The sequence below is a fragment of the Girardinichthys multiradiatus genome, chromosome 3 (assembly GCF_021462225.1).
Source record: "Girardinichthys multiradiatus isolate DD_20200921_A chromosome 3, DD_fGirMul_XY1, whole genome shotgun sequence".
Lineage (NCBI taxonomy): Eukaryota > Metazoa > Chordata > Actinopteri > Cyprinodontiformes > Goodeidae > Girardinichthys > Girardinichthys multiradiatus.
In genome coordinates, this window is record NC_061796.1 from 4,658,133 (window position 1) to 4,673,606 (window position 15,474).

At 38.8% G+C, this 15,474-nt stretch overlaps 1 protein-coding gene across 2 annotated transcripts in view; it reads left to right on the plus strand.

Annotated features, from left to right (window-relative positions):
- LOC124865452 (dynein axonemal heavy chain 11) overlaps positions 1–15,474 on the plus strand; it is a 58,835-nt gene that overhangs the window by 32,343 nt on the left and 11,018 nt on the right. Inside the window, exons 56-66 of one of the 2 annotated variants that reach the window (XM_047360545.1) lie at positions 2,127–2,360; positions 2,465–2,611; positions 2,720–2,833; positions 2,911–3,054; positions 4,639–4,821; positions 4,914–5,015; positions 6,175–6,309; positions 8,311–8,484; positions 8,619–8,854; positions 8,945–9,067; positions 15,206–15,410. In XM_047360545.1, coding sequence (XP_047216501.1) covers positions 2,127–2,360; positions 2,465–2,611; positions 2,720–2,833; positions 2,911–3,054; positions 4,639–4,821; positions 4,914–5,015; positions 6,175–6,309; positions 8,311–8,484; positions 8,619–8,854; positions 8,945–9,067; positions 15,206–15,410 — 1,797 coding nt within the window. Of the gene's footprint in view, positions 1–2,126; positions 2,361–2,464; positions 2,612–2,719; positions 2,834–2,910; positions 3,055–4,638; positions 4,822–4,913; positions 5,016–6,174; positions 6,310–8,310; positions 8,485–8,618; positions 8,855–8,944; positions 9,068–15,205; positions 15,411–15,474 lie in introns of those variants that run through there. The other variant, XM_047360544.1, reaches the window with a different exon arrangement.

Here is a 15,474-nt window from a genome sequence, read left to right on the forward strand (position 1 = left end):
AAACTAACCTTTTGCTCATTCTTCTTTCCAAGTGTACCAAACTCAGTCAAATTGGATGAAGAGGTTGTGTGAACATCAATTTTAAAGTCTGACCCAAATATTTGAACAGGATGTAGTTATTCATCATGAATGTAATTTGATCTAAACCGCTCGGTGGCATCTCTAGCTGCATGTTTAGGGTCATTGTTCTGTTGGAAGATAAACCTCCACCCCGGTCTTTTACAGCCTCTTCTTCAAGGCAACAGGTGCTGTATTTAGCTCCATACTTCTTCCAATCAGCTCTGATCTTCGTGTCTCTGCTGAAGAAAACCCTGCCCGCAGCATGATTCCGCCACAAACATGTTTTCATTTTGGGATGGCGTGTTCATTGTGATCTGCAGGATTATTCTCTGCCACTCATAGATTGCTGCATGTAAGCCAAAATGTTTAATTTTGGTGTTATCTGGCCAAAAAACATTCTTCTGCATGTTTGTTGTGTCCCTTACATGTCTAGTGGCAAACTGAGCTTCTTGTCTTCTACTCTAATCAATGCTCTCATTGCCTGACCTTCCAGTTTTGGCCATGTCATGGTTGTTTTCCAGTTTGGCCTTAACAAACCAACAGTTTTTACACAGATACCTAATTACACACAGCTGGACTTTGTTTACTAATTAGATGGCCTCTGAAAGCAGTTGATTGGGATTAATTTAGGGGTATCAGATTCCAGGGGCTGAATGCATTTTCAGCCATATATTATTTTCGTTCCACTTCACAGTTACCCACTACTTTGTTTCGAGGTTTGTGGTGGTAATCTAACAAAGTGTGAAAAAGTCTCATTATTTTTTGCACGGCACTGGAGATCGGCATTGTGGTGTTTTGCCAAGGTTTATCGTGCACTTTCACACTCAGGGCTGGTTTAGACTTCAGTGAACATTTTCTAATTATTGGAGCACAGCTGAATTAAGTTTTCCATAGATCTGTCATCATTAGTCCTCCAGCGAAGTACTGACAAATTGCCGAACACATGCCCAGAGACTCACAGTGAGCGTTGGGATATCATTGTTTTCCATCACAGCAGCGGAACGATCACAACCCACAGTCATTTATGTTAATGAGAGAAGACTGATTAAGCACATAACGACCCACTAAGGTGGCGCAGCTGTCAAAACCAGGAAGTCTCATTACATACGTGAACATGTGCCAGACGGCAAACTTTCCCTGTTTGTATGTAGATCTGCGTGCGGATGTTCATATTCAGGAATAATGGAGTTTATAGCAGCTGTAGCGCTCAGAATTGTTAAAAGAGGAATTAAACTATAAACGGTACAACTGACCAATGGCTATTGTTTAAACACTGAGCTGATACACTGAACTAAAGGTTGTCATTGCTAAAACATAAAGAAGTTGGGTAGTAAGAGGTTTGTGTTTATACTCATATAAATGAGTTAGGGTCTATTTATAATGCTGCTACAAACCAATGTATAAAACACTGAATCTGAAGTCATGAATGATTGTTTATCTTCTTTAGGAGGCAGGAGCCTAAGAAATGTAGTGGTCATTTATTAAAAGTTAGAAATACATAATATTTGTTATACGAGCCCAATCAATGAGCTTCTTTCACGTCTCAAAGCAACACAGCATGCTTTATCAAAACGCGTTATGTCAGATCTTAATTAATAATGATTTTCTCATCTCACAGATCTATGATCATTAACAATGGCTTTTTGTGAGTTATGGTGAGGTTTGATCTTCATATTCTCTGCTCATTTGTTTTAGCTTTAATTGATTGCTAACTGTGTGATTAATAGAGGCCGTGCATCATGAATGCTTAGTTAAAATGTCGCACCACAGCTGTTTAGAAAGTTGGAGAGGAGCAGATATAATGTAAACACTGTGCATGTTTTACAAGCAGCATGTCAGTGCTTTAAACACATTATTTTCACAGAGGTCTCAAAGCCCAATCATTCCTGCTGGCTGCACCTAAATTTCAGATTGAGTAAGTCAGGGCCAGCCAAGTAAGATGGCACAACTTGTAGATGAATTCAAAGTTTATGAAGATAATATTTCAGTGCCCATCAGGTTGGGGATGTTAAACCCCACTTAATCCAGCTCACCCTGTTCTCCCCTCTCCCCACTTATTTTTATAGCCTGCTGTCCAAGAATCCATCAGTCTTTTCATGGCCTACGTTCACAACAGTGTCAACCAGGCAAGTGAAAAATACCTGCGAAATGAGAAGAGGTACAATTACACCACCCCCAAGAGCTTTCTCCAGCAAATCACCCTGTACAGAAACCTTCTGGAGAAAAGCCGGGCTCAGCTTCAGCACAAGATGAACCGGCTTGACAATGGCCTTCAGAAACTACAGAGCACTGCTGCACAGGTCTGGTCTCTTCAACCTGTGCTCTCATTAGCTCATCTAGGCATTTAGGGAGCAATTTTACTTTGATTTTTTATTATCATACATGTTATTTCCTCTTTTTTTAGGTTGATGATTTAAAAGCCAAGTTAGCGTCGCAAGAAACTGAGCTGACCTTAAAAAATGAAAACATCGGAGCTCTTTTAACAAAGATTGGGTTGCAGACTGAAAAAGTAAGCAAGAAGAGAGAAGCAGCAGATGTGGAAGCAAAAAAGGTTAGAAAACCTGTTATGTGTTGGTTTATCCACTTTTTTGTTATCACAGATCACGCTTTTTACTACATATGCAGGTTATCATTTAGTTGCAATGATTACTTTGCACAGGTTGCTGTCATGCAGGCAGAAATTGCTGTCAAAAGAAAGGATTGTGAAACTGACCTCACTAAAGCAGAGCCCTCGCTGACAGCTGCAGTGGAAGCACTAAACACCCTTAATAAGGTTCCATCACATCCTCAGTACTTTATATATGTATATATATCTATATATATATTCTGAATATCTGTATTTTTTTGTAGGTGAATCTTACTGAGCTGAAGGCCTTTCCAAACCCGCCAGCAGCGGTAACCAATGTTGCAGCAGCTGTCATGGTCTTGCTGGCTCCTCACGGCCGTGTACCTAAGGATCGGAGCTGGAAGGCGGCAAGGGCCTTCATGGGCAAGGTTATGCAGTCATCATTTCAATCACATCATCCTGATTAATGTCACTCTAATTTGTGAGAAGTCCTTGACCTAGGTTATGCCTAACAGCTCTCCAAAGCTCACATTACAGCTCAGGGCTCTAATATTGTGGTTACTCACCCAGTGGTGGAGCATGTGTATTGAAATGCTTCTAGATGTCTTGCTGCATCTGCAAGTACGGCTAGAAAACTGTTAAAGATACACAAATATTACACACATGGTAAGCTGGTGGAAACATAAATTATATGGTTTGGCCGGTCTTTTGAATTTTGTGTTAGTATTTTATAAACATAAACTATATGTTTTGTTACCCAAATTTTTGAATGCTCTCAAACTTCTACAACCACAATTCCAACAAAGGTGGGACATTGTGTAAAACATAAATGAAAACAAAATACAGTGATTTGCAAATCCTGTTCAACCTATATGCAATTACATACACTACAAAGACAAAATATTTAATGTTCAAACTGTTAAATGTTTTTCTTTTTTTTTTCGTAAATATTCAATCATTTTGAACTTGATACTTGCAACACGTTCCAAAAAAGCTGAGACAGGGGCAACAAAAGACTGGGAAAGCTGAGGAATGCTCAAAATACAGCTGTTTGGAGCATTTCACAGGTGACCAGGAGCATGTCATGATTGGGTGTAAAAGGAGCATCCCCAAAAGGCTCAGTTGTTCACCAGCAATGATGGGTGAGGTTCACAATTGCAAGGAAGTTCCAGGCTGATCTCAACTGAGATGGACTGACGCAAAGTTTAAAAGTGTGCTGTAGTCTGATGAGTTAACATCTCAAATTGTTTTTTGGAAATCATGGACATCGTGTCCTCTGGTCCAAGAGGAAAAGGACTGTTATCAGCGCAAAGTTCAGAAGCCAGCATCTGTGATCTGTGCACCATTAATGCTGAAAGGTACATACAGGTTTTAGAGCCATATATGCTGCCATCCAAGCAACGTTTTTTTCAGGGACATTTCTGCTTCTTTCAGCAAGACAATGCCAAGCCACATTCTTCATGTCTTACAACAGCCTGGCTTTGCAGTAAAAGAGACGTAGTACTAGACTGGTATGTCTTCAGTCCACACCTGTCTCCTATTGAAAATGCGTGGCGGATTAAGAACGCGAAATACGACAACAGAGACCCCAGACTGTTGAGAAACTGAAGTTCTACATCAAGCAAGAATGGAAAAGAATTCCACCTACAAAGCTTCAGCAATTAGTTCTCAGCTCCCAAACGCTTATTGAGTCTTGTCACAAGGAAAGGTGATGTAACATAGTGGTAAACATACCCCTGTTCCAACTTTTTTGGAACGTGTTGCAACCATCAAATTCTTTGTAAGTGAATATTTGCACACAAAAAAACAAAAAACAAAACAAGAAAGTCTATCAGTTTGAGCATTAAATCTCTTGTCTTGAAGCATACTCAATTGCATATATGTTGATCTGGATTTGAAAACCATTGTATTTTCTTTTTATTTATGTTTTACACAATTTCCCAACTTCACTGGAATTGGGGTTGTACATTAGGCTTTACAAATTGCTTTAACTCTCCTGTTTTATTTACTAGGTAGATGATTTTTTGCATGCCCTGGTGTCATATGACAAAGAGCACATCCCGGAGTCCTGCCTGACTGTGGTGAAGCAACAATATTTAAGAAACCCCGACTTCCACCCCGATCTAGTTTGGACCAAATCTACAGCTGCAGCTGGACTTTGTGCCTGGACTATCAATATTGTCAGATTCTATGAGGTTTGACATGGACTTAAAATATTTTTAAATTGTTATTGAATTCTATTCAATTTGGAAGTACAATTCTGGAATATCTTTTTTCTTCTCTTCAGATTTATTGTGAGGTTATCCCAAAACGCTGTGCATTGTCACAAGCTAATGCAGATCTAGAAATGGCAACAGCTAAATTTTTGGCAATTCAAAAGAAACTGGCGGTAAGTGCTTTTGTCGTACTTAATTACAAGCACCTCTCAATGAATATGAATGTCATCAAAACGTTCATTAATTCTGGTAATGACATTCATGTATTAACTAGTTATATGAGTATAAGCTTGAATTCACATGTCAAGATGTTGAGCAATTGAAAGAGCAAATGTTTATACATTTAGACTAATTAGAGACTGGCTACCATTTCATGCTTTTAAGGATTTTTTCTCATTTAAATCATAGTTTATGCACTTGGTCACAAGCAGCACCTCCATCATTAGACCGACTGGGGATATTAATATTTATTTCCATCTAATTAAGAACTTTGGTGGGAAACATCTTAAGCCCCCTTAATGATCTGCATGAGTTTACTACGTCTCATTATCAATGGTGGGGGGGTTGAAGTCAACCTACCATTATTATGCCCCTTATCCTCCTCAGAAGGTAGTCACCTACCTGTTACCACAATCAACTGGGGCAACACAGGGTTTTGGAATGAGCATGATGCTTTTGTATTGTCATTTCACACCTTGTATAATATGCTTTGTTTTTATGTGAACAAAAGTCATATAAAAGTGTTCAGATTTAACAAATACCAAAGCCTGTCCTTTTCAAATAAACCAACAAATGGAAGTGAAATATAGATGTATTGGAAGGGTCATCCGTGTTTTTTTTTTTTTTTAAGATATTTTTTCAGCACTAGTGACCTTTATTTAACTTTTTTTTTTTTTGACAGTAGGCAGATAGGAAAGAGGGGTAGAGAGAGGGGGAGACATTCGGCAATGCCGCCGGGACTCGAACCCGGGACAGCTGCTTCGAGGACTGTAGTATATGGTCGCGCGCTTAACCCCCTACACCATCAGCGTCGCGCCCCATCCCTGAGATCTTTACTGCATTGTTGCAATGAAAATTATCCTGATACGCTACGAATCAACATGAAATTCCTAAACATTTTTTTTTTTCATCTTAAGGCTAATAGGTTGCCTGTTGCTTGTGCACTTTTTGCTACCCCATTTTTTTTCTCCTCTAAACTTTCACTCAACATTCTTGGACAAAGCACTTGGACATTGTTTTGGTGAACTCCCCTTAATTTTTATTGAGATGCAGATCCATACAAATGATCTTGTTAATAGTTTCTGATTTTCAGGATTTGTTTTGTTTCCGTAGGATCTGGATGCCAACCTTCAAAGCCTAACAGCTCAGTTTGAAAAAGCTACAGCTGAGAAAATCAGTTGTCAGGAGGAGGTGACACGAACCACCCAGACCATAGAGCTGGCCAACCGACTCGTCCAAGGCCTAATGGTAAACAATGTGACATAGAGGAGTTCGGTGGTGTCACTGAACCTAACCTGGCATCGAATTAACTGAGACTTATTGGGGGACATGCTGGTGATCAAATTGGAATAGTAATCTGGACTGAAAGTTGTGATGCCCTTGCAGGAAATCTTGACAGTTGCATGAGCAGAACAGGGAAAGGAAGATCTTACAGCCTGGTCCAACAGCATACTGTGGACATGTGAGACGGTTAGAGTGGGCCGGTCCACAGAAAACGCATGGCTGAGCTGGGCAACTGGCTGTCTGGGCATTTTCCAAAATGGAGAATGGAGGAGAAATGGCTAAAAGACTATGCAAATAAGCCTTTTTTCTGAACATTAGACAGGTTTTATCTGGACAAAAAATGCCTTCCGCAGATTTGTTTTCATAAACTGTGATCAGGAAATTGTAAACTATGACTCTACACATTATAAAAATTATATATAAATCTTATTCATCTAATCTAATTACTCTTCATGCATTTTTTTGGAAAATCTTTGCATTAACGTGAAATAACAGCTGGTTATTTTAGTGGCCATTTTGCAAGTTCGACTTTCTTATTCTGGAAAATAAATGCAGATTGCATGAAACATCTTAGCTTTTAAGCATATAAAGATAAATGTTTTGTCTTTATGGCATTGACCTGGAAGCAATAGTGTACAGACTAATAAATCAGTCCGTCTATGTTTAATCATTAACTTACCTCAAAGCCACAACAGCTGTTGGAAATTAACAATGTCTCACCCAGACTGAGTGATATTACAGGCAATCCATAATACATTAGAGTAAAATTATAGTGATTTTTAACTGTCTGAGAATTTATTATGTGACATATTCTAGATCCACTGCCCCTTGTAAGAAAATGTCACGCTTGATTTATTGCTGCAGGCCGTCACAGTCACAGTATTGAAGGTTTAAATAAATGCTGAATTGATGCAGAGAGAATCTCCACGCAAAATTCGTAAGACTTTATCCAGAGATTTGCAGTTGGATGGATTGAATTCTGTATATATTCAGAAATCTTCTCAGTTTGGGTAGCACATGGAGAAGGAAAGGATCCATGTGCTGCTGATGTCTTTCTTGAATTTTTATTTAATGTATGTATTTATAGTAACATTGAAATCTAGTTTAAAAGGCATAGTTCAGGATTTTTTTTATGTAAAGCGAAAAGGTTATGAGCAGCACATTTCTTTACATATTGGTTATAACTCTTTTGGTGACTCCATTTTAGTTTAAATCCGCAGTAGTTAATCCCAAAAGCTGTTCAGGGGTCAGCAACCTTTACAATCCAAAGAGCTATTCCCTCTCCTCTTGGGCCTCAAAACATACACGATCCTTTGACAAAAGACAGCTTATCAAGTTTTAAATAAACACATTTTCTCAAAAAGAAATTTCCTTACTTATTGAAAATAAATGAAGAAAAATGATGTAGTTTATAGACTAATTGACAAAAAAGGGCAAAACAAATTTTGCTTGTCTCATTAGTCTGATACGAAATAAGCAGATATTGCATTGGGAAAAAAAGCAAAGGGTAGCCTTTATTTTAGAAAGCATTCATATTTAAAAACACGGTTTAGTTCTATATTATAAAGGTCATTAAGGGTCAAGGAATACTCGTGTGTGGCTTATGTGTGCCACAGGTTGCAGAACCGTGGGCTAGTCCAAGAGGGGACAAGACTAAAGTAGTCTTCCACTATCATAGTACACTTCTAATACAAAAAGAAAGAAAAAGGCTCACTGCAATTGATCCAAATGCTGCTTTGGAAACTTCAGAAACATCTGTGTTATAAGGCGTAGAAGTCAGCTTTGTTTTTAGCCCCTCTCTGGCTAGTCCTTAGCTTTAGTCTTTGGGTCTAAGTAAACTAGATATTTATACTAAATGAAGACCCCCAAGAAAGTTATTTACTACAAGTAAGACATTAGCTGCTTATAACCTCTTAACAGAATGTCACTTTAAAAATTCAAACCTATCCCTTTAACCCCCTGCAGGCAGAAAGGGAACGCTGGTCCCAGGCGATTGTCCAGTATGAGAAACAGCAGAAAACTCTGTGTGGCGACGTCCTCCTCACATCAGCTTTCATCTCGTACTTGGGTTATTTCACGAGCCAGTACCGTGTGGAGCTTTTCAACAATTCTTGGGTCCCATTTCTTCAGTCCCAGAAGGTAAAACCAGTTTTGCAAAGTATATAGTATTACATTTGTTTGTGAAGGAAACATTTGCTCTGTAAACAGCTCCAGCATTTTGTCTGTTAACTGGAGTCCACTAGAGTGACCTCAATCCTCTGATTTTGTTCCAGGTCTCTGTACCCCTGACAGATGGCCTGGATCCGATCCTCATGCTTACAGATGATGCCACTGTGGCTGCTTGGCACAACCAGGGCTTGCCAAATGATAGGATGTCTATCGAAAATGCTGCCATCCTGACCACCAGTGAGCGTTGGCCACTCATCATTGACCCACAACAGCAGGCCATCAAGTGGATCAGAAACCGACTCGGGCCAGAGCTGAGGGTGGTGCAACTGGGACAGAAAGGGTGAAAAATCATTTGTTTTATTTTTTCAGGAAAATAATATACAGTGTATAAAAAAAAATGTGTCATGCTTGATTTTTCACATTGTTGCAGGTATATGGAGGTGATTGAACAAGCTCTTGTCTGGGGAGAAACCGTCCTAATAGAACATCTCCCTGAAAAGGTAGACCCAGTCATGGAGCCTCTACTGGGAAAGAGAACTATTAAAAAAGGAAGGTTAGTGCTGAAATATTTTAGTCCTAAGAAACATCAAAGATAAAGAAAGTCAAATCAGTGCATTTAATAAATTGATATACCAGAATGTTGAAAAAACCTCAACAATAGATTGCTGAATCTTTTGGGGCTACAAAACACCAGTAAGACATGAGTAAATGCATTGCTATGCCCCCCCTTTAGATTATAAATGAATTTGTGGCCCATGTTCTGAACCCCTGAGGTCAAGCTATTGATCGGCCCCTCAAGATGGGTGATAGATGTATATTTGTGTGTTTACATTCTTTTAGGTGTGATGAATATTGAATAGATGAACTTTAGAGAAAAAGCTGAATTGAGGATCAACGTGGTTATGCATAAGGTCTACTGTTTCTCACCAAAGGCTTACTTGCAACAGATTAGAGTCATTAGTCGTCCATCATCTGACATTTTACTGAAATCTTTCAGTAAACGGTTACTAGGTCCGTTAACACTGAAACGACTCTTCATATCTGAATTTTCTTCAGATTGGGTGGGATAATCCATCAGTATTATTACAGGGATGTCCAAATCAGGTTTTCCTCGATTCCAAGTCATTTAAGATTAGACATTTGGCGATCCCGCTCTGATACTTATTTTAAATTAATGGGATGTAAACGCTTGAATCCTGTGTAGTTTAAAACTGCAATAAAATTTAAAATGGCTGTTTATCAGTATTCTCTAGTCAGCATTATTGTTGTGATTATCTCCCACGTAATTCACACCAGTGGCGTTCGGGAAGCTGCAGTTTCTGTTTTTCCTGACAGTGATAGACATTTAGTTCCAAATGAATTATCTGGCTTTTCTTTCGATCAGAGGATCTATCTGATTTGACATATAAGGGTCCTGTATTTAATAAACGTACATCTTGACTTGTTAATCATGTATTAACAAAACCTATCGGCTTCAGAAACTCATAATTTTGCTTTGAGCATCATAATATGTAATGACTAGTGACTCCACTTCTTCCTGCAGACAGACAGGGAACCACAGCAGGAAACACAGTCTTTCTCCCACCGTTAATGTCATTGTAAAGTTTGGAAAATACTTAACTCTTTTACAAAATATTTCCATCATAAACCATGCAAACACTCGCTGCCTGTGAAGTCTGGAAGTGTCCTAATTATATAGCCGACAGTGCAAGATGACAGCAGGTATCATATGGCATCGACGTCAGCACTACACATTAAACTTGAATTTGTAAATCTTGATGCTGGCTGCTCACACAAACCCTTAGTCACCTTAGTCATCACTACATCAGCCCTTTGACCCGTGACACCGGCTCGCGAGGATGTGGGCCTATGACCACCTACCTTGGCGAGTCAGGTAATCTGATTGAAGGCATCTTAATCCTACTTTCAAGTGTTTTGTTGAGGGGGCCTGATTTGTTTGTGAAATCAACAGAATAATGTGCACTTGAAAATGGTCCATGATATAATAATTACATGTCCATGAGCCACACTGCTCATGTGGAATTTGGCAGACCTTAAATCATAGACAGCAGACCAACACTAGGTTGAGTTGAGTTTTCATTAGGGAAACCAATATTGATCATTTCAAAGTGCCTTGAATGTGACCATTTATTATGTAAATATGGCTTTACATTTAAGATTCATTGACTTTTATTATTAAGTACTGGTCATGCTAAAGGCTTTTGTTCAAAACGATTTAGCAAAATGGTCGAGTGAGTTCAAAGCTCTGACTTCAAAAGCATCTAATAATGCTGCAGTTTGGCCTCTGCGTCGCAAACTAAATATTTACATTGAAATAGCTGCTCCACAACTACCACAGTTACCCCTTACCCTTAAATACAATAAGTTCTATAAAGCAGACAACCAGCAGCATAAATAGAAAATACCACATATTGATGTTCTGCTTTGATTTCCTCCTCTGAAATGCTTACATCTTTCTTGCTCTCCTCCATGTCTAAGCATTAATATTGAGCTTTTTTTTTGGTGGATGTTCATTAAGCTTTTTTTGAAGTCCTGTCTGTCCAGAAGTAACAATTTATCATAGTAAATCTGATTATAAGTTTATCCCTTGTAGATGACCCGCACACTTGTTTCTGTCGATGATTAATACAACCTGCTGGGTCAGCCATGATGGATCTGGTAGGGCTCCACAGCTGAAGTTCATTAATAATTGGAATGTTGTAGAGTGTGAAGTAATGAATACTAATTATTCCTTTCATGGCTGACGGAAGACTACAAGCCAATCCATCAGCAAGGACTTTAATTTGGTGGAGTAATGGTTCTATCAATAGTACATTAATTCTGGCTTGTGAAGATATAGAGTTGGACCATATCTACGCCATGAGGATCTTGTGCCATAAAAATTGGGGCCTTGTTTGACATCCAAGGGGCAATTAGAGATAAATGAAAAGCCACCAGGTTCGTCAAGCAACTGCTAATTTAATTTAAACACAAGAGTAGATAACTATTGGCTGGTGTTGTTATCACATCTCGTATTTGTGGAAGGATATTTGTACATAATGTAAACAAAATTGGTATCAGGTCGGACTTGGAATCCATGAAAGTATAAGGTTAAAGTGGCTTAGTTCAGAGGGTCATAGTTGTCATGAGTTTGAAAAATGTCAAGTTTGTGAAATTCTTACTTTTTTAATTATGTGTCGTTTTTCTCAGTCGGAGCAGTTTACAAGACATGATGATATGAAACACAAGACGATTTAGGCAATATATTTAGAAAAACTAAAAACTCTTTCAACCTGAGGTGGACTTAATACCAAATTAGGTTTTGAAAATACTGTTTTTGTCACCTTTCACAAATAGAAAAAAGTTTCCATAAATCTCAGACCAATCTTTATTCATTGTGGAATCATCCAATTTGGGTTTCATCAGTCCGAGTTGTGTATTTGGTCTTAAATTAGAGATGGTTAAAACCAGACTTGATTAACAGATGTAAAATAGCCCTTCGGTTTAGCACTGTTTGGAAGCTGCAAAGCAGACACCAGCTTTCTCGCCATTAGCAGCTAATGCAATATTCTCAGTGTTTACACATGTAATCATAATCATTTAAATTGAGTTCACCCTCACAAGAAGCGTTATCAGACGACTCTGTTAACGAATTAACCCAGGAACTACTTCCTTTCTTACTTCAAAAGAAGAGCATAAAGATTAGATACCATGTCAACCTGAAAGTACCAACGTTCTTATTCAGAAATAATATTAGTTTACACTTACTTCACCAGTGGAAGTTACAGCCCTGACAGCAAGACAGACTTCAAGTTTCAGCTGTATTTATTTACAACTGGGGTAATGTGTATAAACATATAGAGAAGACAAATATAAATACACAAATTTGTAGCGAGATGCTATTTTGGATCCTTTTGCTTATGTGCAGGTTTGTAATCTCTAATAAATAAAAACAAACAAAACAAAGTGACTGAATTAAAAACAAAAGCAAGACATATAAACTGCATGACTGTCTGCTGTACTGTATTTGAGCTGCAGCTTTTGCTTTCAAGTAACCATGCTTTTAGGTTTACAGTTTCCTTTGATATAGAGTTCCAGGTATGCTCCATAGGAAAATGTATGCGTCCAAATGAGTTTTTCATGAATGACACAAAGTAATATCCTGTATAACCTGCTTTAGTTTATTTGTTTGTGTTCTTTCTAACAAGTGATTGTAGTTGGGGGTGCTAAATCATGAAAGATGTTATATAATAGAGTAGAATCAAAATATTTACCAGTCCTATGCCACTTTAACAGTCCGTACGTGTTAAAAACGTAACAATGATGGTGTGCTTTGGGATGTCTGGCAGAGTGTGTTTGTAGGTTATTTTGACTTGCTTTTGTCCAATACCTAATATACCTTCTCATATGTGGCATGATGATTGCAGTAAATTACCTTTCAGTTTAGCAAAATGAACAGTGGTGTTGTAGTATCAGGAGACATGTGGCACAAGATCTTGTTGCACTTCTGTTAGGCAGCAATTTTATTTTATTCAATTTAGTTTTTTACAGCATTTAGTGCCAATTCACAACAAATGCTGTCTCAAGGCACTTTACAAAAAAATTTTAGTTTATGATATAAGCACTCAGATCATGTTATTTTTTTTCAGCTGGAAAGATAAATGTTTGGCATATTTTACACTACACTACAAAAGTTTTAGAACGCCTTTCTCATTTAATGGTTTTCTTTATGTTTATGACTATTTACATTGTACGTAGATTCTCACTGAAGGCATCAAAACAGTGAATGAACACATATGGAATTATGTAGCAAATGACAAATTGCGAAAGAACTTTATACTTGTTATATTTTAGATTCCTTAAAGTAGCTGACCTTTGCTGTGATGACTGAAATTTAACCTTTTGCCATCCCTCAATGAACCTCTGGGAAGTTCTTTCAAGACTCTTTGTAAAAACATTTCAGGTGACCACCTCATGGAGAGAATGCTAAGAGAGCAAAGCAGTAATCAAAGCAAAGAGGGTCTATTTTTAAGAATCTAAAATATAAAAATGTTTTGAGTTATTTCACACTTTTTGTGTACTATATGATTCTATGTGTGTTCATTATTAGCTTTGTTGCCTTTGATTAGAATCTACAATTGAATTAGTCATGAAAATAAAGAGACCCATTAAGTGAAAAAGTGTATCTAAAACCTTTTACCGGTAGTGTATATACAAGTATTCAGCTTTTGTTACAGCAAGTTATTATCCCTTAATCTACAGGGGTTGGACAATGAAACTGAAACACCTGGTTTTAGACCACAATCATTTATTAGTATGGTGTAGGGCCTCCTTTTGCGGACAATACAGCGTCAATTCGTCTTGGGAATGATATATACAAGTCCTGCACAGTGGTCAGAGGGATTTTAAGCCATTCTTCTTGCAGGATAGTGGCCAGGTCACTACGTGATACTGGTGGAGGAAAACGTTTCCTGACTCGCTCCTCCAAAACACCCCAAAGTGGCTCAATAATATTTAGATCTGGTGACTGTGCAGGCCAAGGGAGATGTTCAACTTCACTTTCATGTTCATCAAACCAATCTTTCACCAGTCTTGCTGTGTGTATTGGTGCATTGTCATCCTGATACACGGTACCGCCTTCAGGATACAATGTTTGAACCATTGGATGCACATGGTCCTCAAGAATGGTTCGGTAGTCCTTGGCAGTGACGCGCCCATCTAGCACAAGTATTGGGCCAAGGGAATGCCATGATATGGCAGCCCAAACCATCACTGATCCACCCCCATGCTTCACTCTGGGCATGCAACAGTCTGGGTGGTACGCTTCTTTGGGGCTTCTCCACACCGTAACTCTCCCGGATGTGGGGAAAACAGTAAAGGTGGACTCATCAGAGAACAATACATGTTTCACATTGTCCACAGCCCAAGATTTGCGCTCCTTGCACCATTGAAACCGACGTTTGGCATTGGCATGAGTGACCAAAGGTTTGGCTATAGCAGCCCGGCCGTGTATATTGACCCTGTGGAGCTCCCGACGGACAGTTCTGGTGGAAACAGGAGAGTTGAGGTGCACATTTAATTCTGCCGTGATTTGGGCAGCCGTGGTTTTATGTTTTTTGGATACAATCCGGGTTAGCACCCGAACATCCCTTTCAGACAGCTTCCTCTTGCGTCCACAGTTAATCCTGTTGGATGTGGTTCGTCCTTCTTGGTGGTATGCTGACATTACCCTGGATACCGTGGCTCTTGATACATCACAAAGACTTGCTGTCTTGGTCACAGATGCGCCAGCAAGACGTGCACCAACAATTTGTCCTCTTTTGAACTCTGGTATGTCACCCATAATGTTGTGTGCATTTCAATATTTTGGGCAAAACTGTGCTCTTACCCTGCTAATTGAACCTTCACACTCTGCTCTTACTGGTGCAATGTGCAATCAATGAAGACTGGCTACCAGTCTGGTCCAATTTAGCCATGAAACCTCCCACACTAAAATGACAGGTGTTTCAGTTTCATTGTCCAACCCCTGTAGCTTTAAGATGCAGTTGCTTTACTGTATTTGTTTGTTGTTTTTTTTTTTTACAAAAAATCATTTGTTGTATTCTGTTTAGTTCATAAATTTTATTTATTAAACACATTATCACAACAATCAAGCCAATTATTTCCCTTTTTTTATTTTTCTGTCATCTAGGTATATTCTTTTTGGGGACAAGGAGTGTGAGTACAACAAGAACTTTCAGCTCATTCTGCACACCAAACTGGCCAATCCACACTTCCCTCCCGAGCTCCAGGCCCAGACCACCCTCATTAACTTCACAGTGACGCCTGAAGGCTTGGGGGATCAGCTGCTGGGAAGGGTAGTGTCCAGTGAGAGACCTGACCTGGAGAGACTCAAGGTGAACCTGGTTACATTTTTGGAGAACTGACGAGTTTGTGTACATGCAAGTTTTTAGTTAATAA